The 17,528-nt window shown below is 38.4% G+C and overlaps 1 protein-coding gene across 3 annotated transcripts in view; it reads left to right on the forward strand.

Moving 5' to 3' along the window:
• Positions 1-17,528, forward strand: part of ergic2 (ERGIC and golgi 2) — a 72,176-nt gene that overhangs the window by 2,527 nt on the left and 52,121 nt on the right. The window contains exons 2-8 of one of the 3 annotated variants that reach the window (XM_072552099.1): positions 526-1,457; positions 10,281-10,474; positions 11,634-11,788; positions 11,895-12,003; positions 12,812-12,858; positions 16,099-16,169; positions 17,101-17,141. In XM_072552099.1, the coding sequence (XP_072408200.1) occupies positions 11,683-11,788; positions 11,895-12,003; positions 12,812-12,858; positions 16,099-16,169; positions 17,101-17,141 (374 nt within the window). In that variant the 5' untranslated portion in view covers positions 526-1,457; positions 10,281-10,474; positions 11,634-11,682. The remainder of the gene's footprint in view (positions 1-525; positions 1,458-10,280; positions 10,475-11,633; positions 11,789-11,894; positions 12,004-12,811; positions 12,859-16,098; positions 16,170-17,100; positions 17,142-17,528) is intronic. The other 2 variants (XM_072552098.1, XM_072552100.1) reach the window with 2 other exon arrangements.

Consider the following 17,528-nt stretch of genomic DNA (forward strand, 5'->3'; position numbering starts at 1 on the left):
AAAGCTAGGGCTTCCAAATAAACCTGTTAGACTATAATCTAGTGTTGTGTGATTTTTAACTTTGTGCACCCGAGTCCCAACACTAGCATCTCCAAATCATAAGCATCACTGACTCAGTGGAAGCAGTATGTGCTTTTTTTACCATGCTCTTCAATATGTCGATTATAATCGACTGGTTAATCACAGAATCTCTCTCAATTGATCCCTCTGCCTGCCCGTATTTCCACACCCCACACTTCGATCGCCATGCTTCCGCATGAGTTCCATGAAGTCTCTCAGATTGAGAAAAGTGCCTGATTTTAACAGGCTTTGTCAGCTTGTTGCATCATGGTTCAGTTTAGCCCAGATGGATGACCATTGAAGGGTAAAATAATTTTTGTGGTTGAAATGCAAACAAATATTAAGAAATAAACTAGGAACTGGTGTGTGAAGCCAGTATATTACAGACACTATTCTGTCCAAGACATTTGTGCGAACTCTGCAAGAACAGCTTAGTAGCTCTGCTTCTCTGCTTATTTTCTGTAGTCCTGCAGTTTTTTTTTCTTCAGCTGCTAATCTAGTCAATCAATCCAAGATGGAGGAAAGTTACAGGAAACGCTGCCATGCCCCACATCCCGTACCTGACCAGTGCAAGCTGACCAGAGGCCCGGAAACAGAGTAACTACAGATGTGACCTCCACATTGCGATACTTGAAAGCAGTCCAGCAACATTCTGGATGTTCCAGATGCATAGAGGGTGCAGAATGATCACGGGTGGAGTGAAATCATAAACTACAAGATGAAACAGTAAATGATGCACGATAAACCTGGACCATCTAAAAAAATCCAAAAATGAATGGCTTGCACATGGAATAGAAAAATGAATTGCTGTTCACAACTAAAATACAACTATTGAAAAGTAAAAATGAGAATTTGGAAACATGCCACAACGACTTCTGTAAATTCAAAACTACTTTTCTCTTAGACATCGTATTTTGGACAAAGAATATTGACGAACTGAAGGCCGTTTTGAAAACTGAAGTTTTTATTTCTAAAGCAGTACCAAAAGGTAAAGGCTGCACAGATGTTTCATTTTGTGTTTGCCATCTTCTTGCGAATCACCAGAAATTATTTACAGATAACAAAATAGTGAAAAGGAAAGACTGCGGCTGCTGACTATTCAAAGACTTTAAGAACAAAGATGACATAATAACAGCAACCCAGAGCACGTCGCTTGGTGTTTCCACAGCAGCAAGACAAGGTGGACTCTTTATCTGAAGACATCTTTCAGCAACTGAAGCAGGATCTAAAGGGCTGAATGCTTCTTATTTTAGGTTACTAATATATCGACATGACCAACACAACCAGCTGATAGTTTTGTGTGTATGGTTTTTCAAGACTTAACTGAAGAGGATCTTGTCACCTGTTTGCCCTCTTAATGAGACAGCAAGAAGTGAGAATAACAACAAAGTCAAAAGGTACCTCCTTGAGAATAATATTCCATTCAATAAACTGGTTTCTGTCAAAGTCAAAAAGTGTGGCACTGGAAAAGCACAGCAGATCAGGTAGCATCCGAGGAGCAGGAGAATCAAAGTTTCGGGCATTAGGCCTTCATCGGGAATGTCACAGCTGAGGGTGCACCAACCATGCTTAGCATTAATGCAAGCTTTGTTGCGTTTTGCACTAATGATCCTGACTTCCCTCCTTTTGTCAATTACCACTATATAATCCACCAGCAAGCATTAGCAAATAAAGTTATAAACTTTTCTCATATAATGAAAGCTGCTTAAATTGTTAACTCGATTTGACCAAGAGACCTTCAACACCACCTGTTTAAACGCTTACTGAACAAACTCAAAACTGTCTGGAAGACATTCTAGGAATTAGTATCTAGCTGAGAGTTGGAGTCAGGATTTGGAAGTCCTGGGGGATGAGAAAGAGGCAGAGACTTTGCCACAATGTTGGGGGAAGTCAGGAGGCACTTGGGAAAATTTACATGGTCAATAATTCAGTGCAGCTGAGAGATTTGAGGTTTTAAAATGTCCAGAAGCATTATTTGCTTCATACAATTTAGCAAGATTACAGCTAAGGAAAAAGCCCTGGGATTTGGTGAGGCCAGCTGTTGGTGAAAAGCTGGATTTGTGTCAGTGATTTAAGTACTGGAAAACAGTTCCTGAGTTGAGAGGAATGTGAATACAGGGCAGAAGAGTAATTGACTAGAACAGGAACAGAATGCTACCTGACCTGCTGTGCTTTTCCAATGCCACCCTTCTCTACAGTCTTTCAGGCAGTCCATGACAGAACCACTTGTGAAAGTGGATTTCAAGGCCAGATCAGCAAAGTGTAGGATCTAATACATGTGAAGTTGAATGAGATTTGATAACTCATTGTATTATTAACTTGGAAATCTATGGAATCTGTCTTGATCACATTTTCTATTTGTTGTGCAGTGTTCAGTCACAGAATACTAACCATGTTTACCACATTAATTAAAAGTAAACTGTACACGTATTGTAAATTGTCTTACAGTTCTAGTTTGGAAAGTAGAGTTTATTGTTCAAACTGTAGTATCTTGCAGCTTTATTCTATTGTTTAATCCTCTAGATCTCACCTTTTTGTACTTTAATAATAAAGTTTACTAACCAGATTCTAGCATAAAATTAGGAGTTTAGTCTGGGATTGTAACAATATTCTGGTTGTAAACCTGGAATAGAGGAGAGATGATAGAGTAGCTTCTATATGTAACATGTTGGTTGGATTGGTTTTGTGGAGTCATGGAGCTTTGATGAATCATGTGCCAAGTTGGAAGGCATTATGGAAGGTGAATTACGAGCAGTAGCAGTTTGAAGGATAGATCATTGAGAAACTTATTAATGAACATGTTTTCACATGAATGAGGATCCAAGAGGTGTGTCCACCAGTGACAGAGCAATGAACAAAAGCAATGACAAACCTCTTGATCACCATAAGATGTAGGGAAATGTACTTTAGCCTTGGAATGTGAAACTGTAAGCAGGAATCAAATTGTAATTAAACTTGTAGAACCAGTAACTGATTGACAGATTCAGCATTTAATTGCACCACAGGATGTTGACTGATCCAAGTTACTTCAGACTTTAAGCAATCGGACAGTATCAGCCAGCCCCTTCTCTGGAGGTGTGTCGAATGCAGAAGTACAATCTTGAGGCCCAGAGAGTTCCAAGCATTTGGAAATCAACATTGTGAAAATGCCCACTCCACACGAGCAAATAATTAAGCTAGTGCTTCACTTGCTAGTAAACTACACTAAAATGATAGACACTGCTAGAGCCAAGGGAGCTTAAACAGTGCAACAAAGGAGCAACAGATTAGGATATCTGTTGAGGGCCATTAATAAAGGTTCAAAGTAAACGGCTCTTCAGAAGTTGACCAGCTGGAGCTATCCTGGGACACAAAATATGAAAATAACAAGTACAGGTAGTTCAGATCAACAAATGTCTGGCTATATGAGGCAGGAAACCAGCAGCTTCAGGCTTCACCCATTTCAGCTTGAAACTCAACAAGGCTTTGCCGAATCCCAGTTCTGCTTTCCCCTTCAATCCATTCTCTGTCGTCTAAGCATAGGTTAAAAATGAAAATGCTTTAGAGTTCCCCAGTCAGTCTTTGTGCACTCTCAGACCAATGCACATAATTTGTGGTAGACCTTTGCAAGTAATTTCTCTGACCAAGGTTATTTTGTTTTCTTAATTCAGGGGATATGGGCTTGCCTGCCTGAGCTAGCACTGATTGCCCATCTCTAATTACCTTTTGAGAAAACAGTGGTAAGCTGTCTTCTGCAACCGCTGCAGATCAGGTAGATCTGCAATACTATTAACAAGGGAATTCCAGGATCTTGATCCAGCAACAGTGAAAGAACGACAATATATTTTGAAGTCAGGATGGCGAGTGGTGTGGAAAGGGACTTGCTGGTGGTAGTGTTCTCATGTACCTGCTGCCTCGATGGTAGTGCTCATGGTTTTGGAAAGCGCTGTCTGAGGAGCCTTGGTGAACCACTGGAGTGCATTTTATAGATGGTAAACACTATAGATGGTATTACACTGTATCATTGGTGAAAAGAATGAATGTTTATGAATATTTTGCCAATTAACTGGACTGCTTTGTCCTGGATTATGTCAAGCTTCTTGAGTATTGTTGGAGCTGCTTTCATCCAAGCCTGTGGAAGGTATTAGATTACATTTCTGACTTATGCCTTGTGGCTGGTGGGCAAGCTTTGGGAAATCGGGAGATAAGTTACTTGCAGGATTCCTAGTTCTAACCTGCTCATTTAGCCACAGAAATAATGTGACTAGTTCATTCAGTTTCTTGTCAATTGTCACCTCTACGATAGTGGAGGATTCAGTGATGATAAAGCCATTAAATGTCTAGTGATGATGCTTAGATTCTCTTGTTACACAAGTGCCAGGCAATGGTCATTTCTATCATGGATATCGCTTGCCATTTATCAGCGCAAGCTTGAACGCAGAGGAATGGCTGTTTGTTACAAATAAATAAATTCCAGCTACAGCTAAACAATTATTAACCATTGTATAACTCAACTAATCAAAACTCTAGAACTCTAACTCACTTCTAAATTACACCCCTCCATCCAACACACAGGCATCCACAAACATTGCAGATAGGAAGATAAAAATATAGGCGGAGAGAAGGCTGGGAAGGATATTCAATGGTCCCTGTTCACAGGATTCATTGAGATGGACCTTTTGGCTCATCAATACACCTTACTCTTTCGTTCTTAGTCCAGATACTATTGCTTGCTTCCAGAAGGTACCGATTGGCTGGTTCTCACACAGTCTCTGACTTATTGGTTAAGAGCCACAGCTTACAGCAACTACTGGGGGGAAAAAAAGTAAACTGGCTTTCTTCAGGTTTAAGGTTTTTACTGCAGAGAAGAGAGACAGTTCTGCTCTTGCAGAAATGCAGTGACTTCTGATCCAAATATTCACACCTACAAGCTGTTCATCCACCTGGGAGCCAATCACAAGTTATTTGGAAGCAAAGAAGGCCTTTTTTGTTGATATCTGGTCACTGGTCTGTGGATTATTCAGCTACTTGTTGCTGGCCAATGCTGCATTCATATGCATTGCTTGGCACTAATTTGTTTGAATAAGATGTTATTTTCTCCAGTTTATCATTGCCTTTGATTCCTGCACAATTTAGTTAATCTTAGCACCAATTTCATCCCTCTTTCTGATTCAGTTGCAGGCTGAACCAGATTTTATTAAAACCTTACCAAGTTTCCAGCCTTGTAATACTCTCTGCATCGACCTCTGCTTCAACCAAACTGCAACTGTTTGTCACCCTTTAAATTTGATTAGTCCAATGGTTTCCTCACTGCACCTATAATTCTGTATCTGTAACATTTGAAGAACCTAGAATGGAAGCTGGAGGTGTTAAAGCAAGTTTTGTTAAAGGAAGCGGATTGTTAGATGAGTTAATATCACTTGACTCTGGGGAATATGCAACTGGTATTATTGTAAAAAGGGCTTTTTGTACCCCTCAAATGTGAAAGCATGTTTACAGACCTTTGGCACTAATTGAGAAATAGCAAAACACTAAACCAATCAAAAATTGTGCTAATAATATTGGTTAAAGTATTGAAACACTGGGACAATTAAAGGATTGATTGTGTACCTACAAGTCCAAAAGTATATGATGGAGATTTCATGTATAAGTCTCATTGTTGGACTGAACTTTCTTCTATTCAAAGTTATCCTATACACTCTGTCCCTTTGTGACAGACTTCTCTTTTTCTTAAATCACATGACTAAGAATAAATTTAAACTAGCTTTAAAGAATTAATATTGATGTTTGGTATAAAAAATGAGTCATCAGTCAAGCAAGTATTGCTGTTCTGAAGTTAGCGTAAGTCGGGATTGTGCAAAGTACAAATTCTGTTTATTGAACCATGTTGACAGTTCTGATTTGTTTCATCTTTTGGGGTTTGAACTTTTATGTTGATAACTCCATTTTCTGCATATGGATGGTGCTCATGTAGCTTTGTTATTTTATATATTAAATTTGTTAACATCGTCTACCTCAGCTCAATAGATTTGCCAAATTTTTTTTGGTGCTACTCCAAACTATACTTATCATAGTTAAATCAGACTTCTTAAAGCTGTTATCGATTGGCAAACCTGATAGTAAATGTAGGAAATAATTCCCACTAATTCCTTGTACCATTTAAAAACATGTGTTTAGCATGGTGGTTGTTCATATTTATTGGTGGCATCAATATTTATGAAATTTCTCCAGATGCATAATCTTTCCAGCTAACTTGCCAGTTAAGTGTTGAGATTTATCTGAAATCCTGCTTCAACTGTGAACCAGGACAGAGCAATAAGATGGTGAGGGAACATTGTAAGTTAAACTAACCAGATCTCAGCTGAAAAGGGAGAGCTTGATTTTGATCAGAGTGATTGGCTACTAATGTCAGCTGGTATTTACTGTACATTTTGTTATAATTAGTTGATTTCCTGTGACAATGCTCACTGAACCAGAATAAGTTTGATGTTTTTCACTTCCCCAGTATGTAATTCTCTATGAATGTCTGTTATGTTAACTCTGATTCCACATTTAGACAAAAGCATTTATGTCTGTAAATTAAAACTTACACAAATGATTTAAGTGTAGTGTAAATGTAGCTTATGTTGGTTTTTGCTTTTACTCATTTTTAAAAATGTCTATTATGTTTTTGTAAAGTACCAGAAATTGTGTCTATCTGTAGATGTAATCAACGTATTTGTCCTCTTTGCCACAGTGGAGGTTATGCACTTTTACAAAAAACTATGGGACAATGTAGTAGAACTACTGCTGCAGGAAGAAAGCAGAGACAGGAACCACAACCATAAGGAAAGCAATGAATAACAATTTGGGAGCTGTTTTTTTAAAAAAAACCTGGTACTTGACAGTCCCAGGCAGAAATTGAGGTGGATAAGCAGGTGCAAAATAGCCCCTTTCTTCATTTGTATGCCATAACATCCTGCTATTGCTTTCAAACTGGAAGGCATTGAGAACTTTGGGACAAACCTATTCTGTCATTAATTTTCCATTCTAAGGAAAATCGCGTTGAGTGGCAGTTTTCCACCCAGTGCAGGTTTCTAACACCCCAATCCGACGACCGCTTAGTGCGAGCAGCAGCAAAAGAGCGAAGGCCTCTGGGGTGGTAATTTCGTGATTACTTCCTGTGCCACCTGTCAGTGAGGCTGTGAATAGGAAGGTAGTACGTTTAAATATCTGGCTGAAGAGCTGGTGTAGGAGGGAGGGCATCTCGTACATTGATCATCAGGATGTCTTCCAGGGCAGGTGGGACCTGTATAAGAAGGAAGGTTGCACTTAAACTGGACGGGCACCAATATCCTGGGAGGGAGTTTTGCTTGGTTGAGAAAGAGACAAGACTTGCAGCTTAGCATTCCAGGATTTATATATTTCAGGTGTAATAGAGAGGGATGTAAAAGAGGTGGAGGAGTTGCATTACTGATCACGGAGAATGTCACACCTGTTCTGGGGGAGGACACCTGGGATCTCACAAACAGCGAGGCCATATGGGTAGAGCTTAGGAATAGGAAGGATGCAATCACTTTGAGATTGTACTACAGCCAGCAGGTAAGAGGAACAAATTTTAAAAAGAGGGTTCTTTGATTTTAACTTCCCCTGTATTGACTGGGTCTCACTTACTGTCAGGGATTTGGCTGGGGGAGAATTTGGTAGGTGTAACCAGGAAGGTGTTTTGAAACGATATGTAAGTTGTTGAACTAGGGAATGGGCCATACTGGTATTGGGGAATGAGCCCAGCCAGGTGTTTACTTTTTCAGTGAGGGTGCTTTTTGTGGAACCATGTGTCCATAATTCCATATGTTTGCAGTTACTTACGGATAAGGATAAGAGTAGTCCTTGGTTGAAAATATTAAATTGAGGGAAGGCTAACTACCACAATATTGGACAGGATCTGGGAAATGTAGTTTGGAAGTGGTTGTTTGAAAGTAAATCCTCATCTGGCATGTAGGAATCCCATAAAGACTAGAGTTCAGGGCCAGCATGTTCCTGTGAAAATAAAGAATAAGGATGGCAAGATTTGGGAACCTCGGATGATGAGAAATTGAGACTTTGGTTGAAACGAAAAAAAGAAGCGTATATTAGGAAATTGAAGATAGACAGAGCCCTCAAAGAATACCAAGATACCAGGAAAGAACTCAAAACAGTGAATTAGGAGAGCTAGAAGGAGCCATGAAATGTCCTCTGCAAACAGGATTAAGGAAAATCCCAAGGTATGTTATACATAAAGAACAAGAGGGTAGCTCAGGAAAGGTAAGGTCCTCTCAAGGACAATGGAGGGAATTTGCATTGTGGAGCCAGAAGAAGTGGATGAGATCCTTAATGAATACTTTGCATCAGTTTTCACAAAGGAGAAGGCTGTGGTGAGTCATATGTTGATATTCTGGGGCATGTCAATGTAAAAAAGGTGCTGGGTGTTTTTAAAAAGCACTAAGGTAGACAAGTCCCCAGGACCTGATGGGATCTATCCCAGGATGTGAAGGAAGGCAAGCAAATTGCTGGAGCCTTATATGAATTGTTGTATCTTCATTAGTCACAGGCGAGGTCTCAGAGGACTGGGGAATAGCTAAAGTTGTTCCTATGCTTACGAAAGGCACGAAATAGCAGGCCAGTGTGCCTTACTTCAGTGGTAAGGAAATTATTGGAGACATTCTTGGGGATAGGATGTACTCACATTTGGAAACAATATGGGCTTAATAACAATAGGCAGTGTGGCTTTGTGTTTCGCAAACTTGATTGAGTTTTTTGAGGACGTGACAAAGATAATTGAGTGACTCCACTTTGAGAGAACCGTGCACCTGAACTCCAAGGTCCCTCTGTTTCACCACACTCCTTAAGGCCCTTCCATTCACAATGAAACTCCTATCTTGATTTGACTTTCCAAAGTGCAAGACCTCATACTTATCTATATTAAACTCATTTGCCACTTCTCGGCTCACTTCCCCAGCTGATCAACATCCTGCTGCAAAATCAACAATAGACCATATTGGGGGTAACATATTTGAAGGATTTTAGAATGCAGTTGACACAGTTATGAGTCAGGATTTTATTTAGAATGAATGTTTTAATTATTTTTGCTGCATTATGGAGGAATTTTGCCTGTAAGATTCTCTGATTTGTCAAGCAATCATTGTGAATAGTTTTTGTTGCGTAAGCTGGTAGACTAATATTTTTCTTCATTGGTCTGAAACTGGGCTATGTCAATAGAATATACCTTCATTCTTGAAGGTTACAGGGAACACATTACTCCTTGTATAATTCCAACCATTTTCATTTCCGATATGTTTTAGAAGTAGATAAATCTAGATGTAGATTTTGTCCATTATATAATTATAAATTGGATTGCAGGTAAATTGTTTAAATTTGAATAATGTTCATGGTTACACAGGTTTTGGTTTACTTTATTAGCTGAGATCAATGTTTTTCAATCATACCTGTGCACTTAAGCCATAGAATTTAAAATGTAAGTATTGTTATCCATTTTGAGATAATGGTAACCTGTCCTTTTATATTAGTGGAGGAATATGGCTAGTAAGTGTTCAGTATAAAACATTGGCCCAGATTTCACCATCAGCGGAGTGGCTGTAATCACCACTTATCTCAAAGAAACCTTCTTGCAAAAATCTAGTTATCTTTGTCACGGCAATTTCCCCTCTCTGCTGGCTTGATTCTCTGATTTCCAGACAGTGGTGTCATCAAGCATTGAAAAAACTATCAAGCTAATATGAAATATGGACTATTGATCTTTAAATGTTAGTGACTAACTGAAAAGCTTTGTCCTTTGGATTGAAAAGAAACAATTAAAAATCATCTGGGACACAAAAGATAGCTGACCTGAATGTAGTCAAGCTTAAAAAAAGTTTACAAAGGAATAACATTGTTGAAACTGTCTATCATCCCCTGAAAATGCAACCCAAGGTAATTAATAAAATTCAATATCTGGAATGAAACCTTCAAATGATTCTGGGCGAATGAAACTTTTCAACTACATGTAAAGCTGGAACAAAGACTCAAAACTGAAACACTTTATGCAAAGACAATTGAAATAACCCTATATATCAAATGGTAGCAGGAAAAATCTGACAATGAACCCTCAAAACTCTGTTAAAAATTAATTGATGCCAATGTGGGCCAACAGCCAGAGTTCACATCTCAAAGCCTTCCCCCTGTGAGAAGTCATGATTATAAGCTTGTACTTTTTGCTACTGAAGGTGTAACATCAAGAAGGAAGACTCTGTCTTTGAAAGTGGTGTGCCTGGTTCAACAAAAGCAACTGAAAACCGACTGCAAAGAGTTTTTAAAACAGAAATCTGCTCCTGTACAACTACATTAAGAACAACTGAACATTTCCCCTTGACTATCTGATCAGAAACTCAAGATCAAGTGGAACATATGATTCCTTTATGTGAGAACTTTAATTGTTTTTCAATTCCTCCTTATACCTTGTTCTATTTACTTGCAGTCGAAAAGTGTGGTGCCAGAAAAGAACAGCAGGTCAGGCAGCATCCAAGGCTCATGAGAGTGGACGCCCTTCAGGAATTTCCTGATGAAGGGCTTATGCCCAAAACATTGACTCTCCTGCTTCTCGGATGCTGCCTGATCTGCTATGCTTTTCCAACACCACACTTTTCGACTCTGATTCTCCATCATCTACAAACCACTTCTCTGTTTGCTTGCATGCTACTATGTGTATGTTGTGAAACTCGGGACAGGTTTTACCTTATTGTAATGTTTATATTTATAACTGAGTGAGTTTGCATTTGCATTTGATTTATATAATTAGATCTGTCTCTTAATAACTCTAATAATTGTCTAACTACACAGTGAATTGGGGAAAAGCATATCTATTTAAAAATTCAAACTATTATTCGAAGTTCTGGAGAGAAAAGAGAGGAATTTATTCATCCCTCTGAACATGATAGTAACAGAGCGAGTCACGTCGAAGTATTCACATAGACAACAAACCAGGCAATAAAATGCACTGATGATTATTCATTTTTTTTAATAGATTTTACAAGAGGGCAAAATAAATGTTTGAGACATGCACATAAAAATAGGGTAAAAGTTGAACTACTTAAATTTCCAATTTATTTCGTTTTTTTATCCTGGAGAAGTTTGCTATTTTACACATTGAAAATTTGTTTTTCAGAGCAGTGATGCTGTTCAAAATGATGAACTTAGTATGCCATAAAAGTCCAGTTACACTTCAATCAACAATGTGTAATGTTTTCTACTTAACTGCCTTCATCAGTAGTGCACTCAATGGGATCCATAAATTAACTGATGGCTGCGGATGTTTAGAAATCCAGAAGCTATCATAAGTTGCTTTCACTTTCAAAGCAACGACAGTGAAAGCTGACAGCAGTGACCAGGAAGCTATTGCAATATCCAAACTACTAAATCATACACTGTATAAATTTAAAAATGCCATGCAATGTTTTTGTGCAGAGAAGCTCACTTTTTATTCTATTAAAGTATAGCTTTTATTTTGTAGCTTTGTATAACATTTTTGACATTATTTCCTTATTTTCAGCATGTGCTAATGCAATTTAACATGTTTGCAGATTGAATTTATGAAGCTGAAAGTGAAAGCTCCTCAATGTATATCTGAAGATGAGGCGATTAAATAAGAAGAGAGCATTGAATTTAGTGAAGGAGCTCGATGCCTTCCCCAAGATTCCTGAAAGTTATATTGAAACTTCCGCAAGCGGTGGAACAGGTGCTTTCAGTTTAGCATCCTGACTAACTAGCATATTTAATTTTTAATTGAACATAGTTGCATTTTATTTCTTAACATATTAACTGTGATAATTATTTCTTTACAGTTTCTTTAATTGCCTTTACCACCATTGCTCTATTGTCTATTATGGAGTTTTTTGTGTATTGTGACACATGGATGAAGTATGATTATGAAGTAGACAAAGATTTTGCCAGGTGATTATTTGACTTGTTTATTTTTGAGAGTTTTTGTGTGTTTCGTTTCACAGTTCAGTGACTCCACAGGATACATATCTGAGATTTTCTATGGTGTCTTTTGCAGCCCCAATATTGGGCATTTGCAAGTTTTAAGTGACCACACTCAGATGACTGAGGGTGGAGATCGATTAACAAATCAAAAGATCTGTAAAACTGCAAAACCTACAAAAAATAATTGTGACATTTGGTTTTTAGAAAAAATCTGCTTTTGGAAAATCAGTTGCTACTAATGATGACCTTATGCATACATTTTAGGTTTTCAATCCTCCAGTAGAGTAGCATCAAGCTGAACGTGTTCCGCAGGTCTTGAAAGAGAGGAGGTGGGTTTGAGAACTTGTGTGAGAGGCAGACCAAGTCCAAAATGAGTAAGGAGACAAGAGGATGGTGGCATTGGAGTTGAGTGGCTAGGACTATGGAAAATATGGACAGAACTGATACTTGGAATCAGTCCTTTCTAAAACAAGTGTCTAAGGCAGACTAAAAGACCAGATGTGAATTGAATGTTTACAATGCTGGATTCTGTTTTTCCTTTCTGAAGTATGATCTCTGCTGACTATATGGCCAATCCAATATGTTGTGGTTGTTATATTAATAAGTATTTTTGGAAATTGCAATCATTACACTCTTAGAATTGCAACATTATTAATTTATACTTCTGTTGCATTGCTCAAGCTTTAAGAGAAAATGTCCCCAAAAGTTGATGATTTTTGGAAATTACTTCAATCTTATTGAAGCAATAATTCTAAATTCTTCTTTTATCTTGCAGCAAACTGCGAATCAATTTAGATATAACCGTTTCAATGAAATGTCATTGTAAGTATTTACCATTGTCAATATTTTCTTGGCTTGCATCCCTTGGTTTCATCCTTATTATATGATGTTCCCATGTGCTTGGTGTTATTTTCCTTCTCGGTAGCAAAATGGAAGTGTATTATGCTGCTGTTGAAGAACACATGGCAAGTTTTGCAGTGTATCCTACATATAGTATGCACTGATCTGAGGAAGAATGAAAAGACAAATAGTTTAAGAAACTGCCATCTCTTTTTCATGCATCAACTCTCCCTGCCTTGGATCAATTGGAACAGCATCTCCAAAATTTTGATCTTAATATGAGGATATAGATTAGTAATCAGAAAAGCCAAGCAGCAAAGAAGAATAAAAGTATTTATTTGTAGAGAGGGCCCAATTTCAGCAAATTGACAGATCTGGTAATTTGCAGTGAAAAGCTGTGATGCAGAAATGTAATAGAGAATTGGTTGATCCTTAAAGAGGAGACAGTTTTTGTGCAATCTCAACATGGGAAAGTAGGGGCCCTCAAAGCCAGAGCCTCCTGGATGGTATGAAGTAAAAGAAAATGGGGAGAGGCCATGGTGCAATGGTATTTTATTACTATTATCCAGAGACCTGGGGCATGAGCAATGGTGGAATTTGAATTAAATTGATAAAACAAACTGGAATTGAAAGAAAAAGCTGATCTAAGGATGTCCATGAAAATGTTGTTGTCATTTATTTAAAAATGGTGGACTAATTTGTTTTAGGGAAAGAAGATTAACTACCCTCATCTAGCCTACACTTGAGATCCACAGCAATGTGGTTGTCTTTTAAGTGCCCTCTGAAGTAGCCTAACAAACCAGTCAGCTGTATTTAACTGCTAGAAAGTCTGATTAAAGAAATGAAACTGGACGGGCCACCTGGCATTTTTCAATAGCACGCAGCTCTGTGAAGCCTGCAAAGTCCTCCTCACTAGGATCTAGCACTTGTACCAAAATTTGGTGTATTGTCCCACTGACTAATCAAGCAACAGAGTGACATAGCCGTTCTCTCAGAAACATTCCTTGCATATACTACCATTACCATCCCTGAGTCTGTTAAGCCCCCTAAGATGGGAGTTGTGCTGGGAATCCTGAACATTGACTCTGGATTTCATTAAGTCTTATGGCATCAGGTCAAACATGGGCAAGGGGACCTTCTACTTGATTACAGCCTATTGCCTCTCATTCAGCTAATGAATCAGTTCTCACCATGTTGAACGCTATTTGGGGAAGCACAGAGGTTGTCAAGGGCCTGGATGAGTGCAACTGCAATAACATTCAAGAAACTTGACACCATCCAGGATAAAGCAGCCCACATGATTGAAAACCCACCTAACATGTATCTAGTTAATGTTAAAAAGGGTTCCAAAGGCCTTCTGTAGAAGTATTAATAGTAATGAGGAGGGGGATAATAGCCACTCGACTGATTTCTGGAATTAAACATTGAGGAAGTATTGAACAGTTTATATCAGTATCTATTGGACTTTGGCAAACCTTGAAACTTGAAGGTTCATGAAGTGACATGTCAAGATAATGCATGGGGACGTTCACTTATTGGCAAGGCTAGAAATAGAGGACACAGTTTGCAAATAAGAACTTTCCCACTTAAGATGAAGATGAGAGTGTCTTTAAGTGTTGTTAGTCTGTGAAATTCACTACCTCAAACAGCAGAGAATGCTAGATCATTGAATAAATTGAAGCAGAGTAGAATGTTGCTTGATTGACAAGGGAGTCAAGTAATAAGGGACAGATAGAGTGGAGTTGAAGCCACACTCAGATTAGCTATGATTTTATCACATGGTGGCGCATGCTCAAGTGGCTGAATAGTGTAATCAAACTGCTACTTCATTTACCAATTATGGATCAAATGGAGATAAATTGGTGTCGGCAAAAGACCATAGATGCAGTAGTAAAAGAGTACTTAGCAGTGTTAACTAAGAAAGAGGAATTCAGAAAATTCCAGTACATGAGGAAGTTGTCAGTATATTGTGTGTAATAGAAATAATGTAGAAAACTGGCAGCACTTCATGTAAGTAAGTAATACAATGTAAAAAAAAAATAATTTCCTCAGCAAGGACTAATTAAAATGAGTAGAATTTGCAGGGGTGCTGACCACAAAGTTCCAGTTCTCCATAGGTTACAAAGGTAATGTCCAGAGAGCTAAAGAATTAGAAATGTTGCAGCCTTGCTGCAAAAAGGGTGTGAAGCTGAAATTTCCAATTTATAGGACAGTCAGTGTCATGTCTGTGATGGGGATGCATTTGGAAACTAGTATCCTGAAGAAAATTGACACAAATTTCAACTTGGATTTACCTAATAAGGAAATTCCAGCACAAATTTGTTGAAGGCAAATCATGCTTTAAGTTTCTTCATGAGGTACGGTTGCACTTGGGGCAGTGCAGTTGATGATGTGCATATAGACTTTCAAAAGTCATTTAATGCAGTACAACATATTGGGCCTGTGGAACAATTGAAACAGAATTGATTCTGAGTTAGAAAAGAATTTTGGGAAATTGTTCTTTTTCAGACTGGAAGAATATTTACATCGATTTTCCCCAGGACTCAGAAAGAAGGTCACTGTTCTTGTTAGTGTACATCAGTGATTGACTGGAGGCTGGTTTGCTGGTGTCTTCCTGTGCTAAAGCTGCTTTACGGAAGTCTGGTTTGGCAATCCACCTGCAAGTAATGAATAACCATTTGTGGTAACTTAACAGATCAACAAGTAAATTAAGTTCAGTGATCGGAGGCAAACTATAATTTGCAAGCCTTTGCAGCAAGAATAGCGTAGTAGTTGACTGGAGGAAGTTAGTGCTCCAGAAAGCCTTCATGGTTACCCTCCCCCTTCCTCCACATCCTTTCCCATTTTTCTAGCCAGAGCTGTAACTGTCAGACCTCCTTTATGGAGGCCGGGGGGGAGGAGTTTAGCATGCCACGAATTGGCCACTGCAGGCAAAATCTATGTCAATGTTTCCTCCCAACACTGGGGACAAGAACAATATTTGACCCCAATATTGGGGTCCTAAATAAAAATGTAAAAGCCAACTCCTAGTTCTAAACTTTAATTTTCCTAAAGTGAGTACTAGAGCATTTTAACAATGTACAGACAAAGCTGCAGTATTCAGGACATCAGATACATTGAAACATCCTGTTCTGGCTGTAAATATGAAGCTTGTTAATTATATTTGATTGAATGTGGCCTTATAATAACAATAACTGAAATAATCCTTTTATTTTTAAACAGATATTGGTGCTGATGTCCTAGACTTAGCTGAAACTATGGTGGCAGCTTCAGAAGGGCTAAAATATGAACCAGTATGTATAGTTGTTTAAAGTTGCTGTTCTGACAGTTTTGGAATTGAGGTGTAATGGCCACTTTGCTGTGAAGGCTTTTGCCTTAGATTTTCTTGTGGATATAGTTGTAATAATATTCTTGTAGATAATGTACATTTTTTTCATTCAGTTGTGTGTCCGTACTGCACAACAGCTTAACTATCCTAGCTGTGCAAGAATAGCACAGTAGCTATGAAGGGTGGCACCGTGGCTCAGTGGTTAGCACGGCTGCCTCACAGTGCTAGGGACTCAGGTTCAATTCCAACCCCGGGCGACTGTCTGTCTGTGTGGAGTCTGCACATTCTCCGTGTCTGTGTGGGTTTCCTCCGGGTGCTGCGGTTTCCTCCCACAGTCCAAAGAGGTATAGGTCAGGTGAATTGACCATGCTAAATTGTCCATAGTGTCAGGTGCATTAGTCAGAGGGAAATGGGTCTGGGTGGGTTACTCTTTGGAGGGTCGGGGTGGACTTGTTGGGCCAAAGGGCCTGTTTCCACACTGTAGGGAATCTAATCTAGCTGGTGTCCACATGCTCCTGTAAGCTCTTTGGAGGCAGCCTGAGGAAACAATGATGCACACTGTTCCTTAGTTGAGAATTTGAAGATTTGACTTTCACCTAAGATTTTGGCAAAACTGCAGTCAAGCTGTTTGGCAGAAGGCTTACATACCTTACAGTCTTCAACTCTTTTTGTTGGGAGAATGTTGGTTATCATGTATATCCAAGTACAGGGGCTTTCACTCCTTGTGGCATCATTTTCATTTTCATCCTAGCTCGATTATCAAAATTATTTTGTGCAATCTTAAAGGAATGCCTTTCAAAAAATTCTTTATGGCTATGAATTTCAGACTTTATAGTCTTCTATGAAATCCTAAATAATTGACAGTTTTGTGTTTTCCATTTAACAAAACCTTGCAGACTGTTTTTGAATTATCTTCACGTCAAAGAATGTGGCAAAGGTAAGATGTACAGATTTTAAACATCTCCTTCTTTGACATTGCTGTACTTGAAAGTAATATTTCTAGCAGCATTAGCAATATAAGAGATGCGATTAGAGCAGCTTTTTTCATAGTTGTAACACCAGCAAATGGTTCAGATTCTTTAAAAGATTTTCTATTCATTTTAAATAGCTCCAATTCCGTAAGTTGTAATGGTCAGTAACAAGCAAACCAAAGTCTTGTACTTCATATAATTTGGGATTCTCTGCACTTTTTTCATAAAGGCTAAATTTAAGTTAGTGTAAGAAAAGCTTTACAATGAAAATCAATATTTCCTTTTTTATTTGCATCAAAATAATTGGAGAAATGCTCAAATATAGTTTCTCAAGTGCAAAGATCTGGCTTATG

This window comes from Chiloscyllium punctatum, chromosome 32 (assembly GCF_047496795.1).
Source record: "Chiloscyllium punctatum isolate Juve2018m chromosome 32, sChiPun1.3, whole genome shotgun sequence".
NCBI classification, from domain to species: Eukaryota; Metazoa; Chordata; class Chondrichthyes; order Orectolobiformes; family Hemiscylliidae; genus Chiloscyllium; species Chiloscyllium punctatum.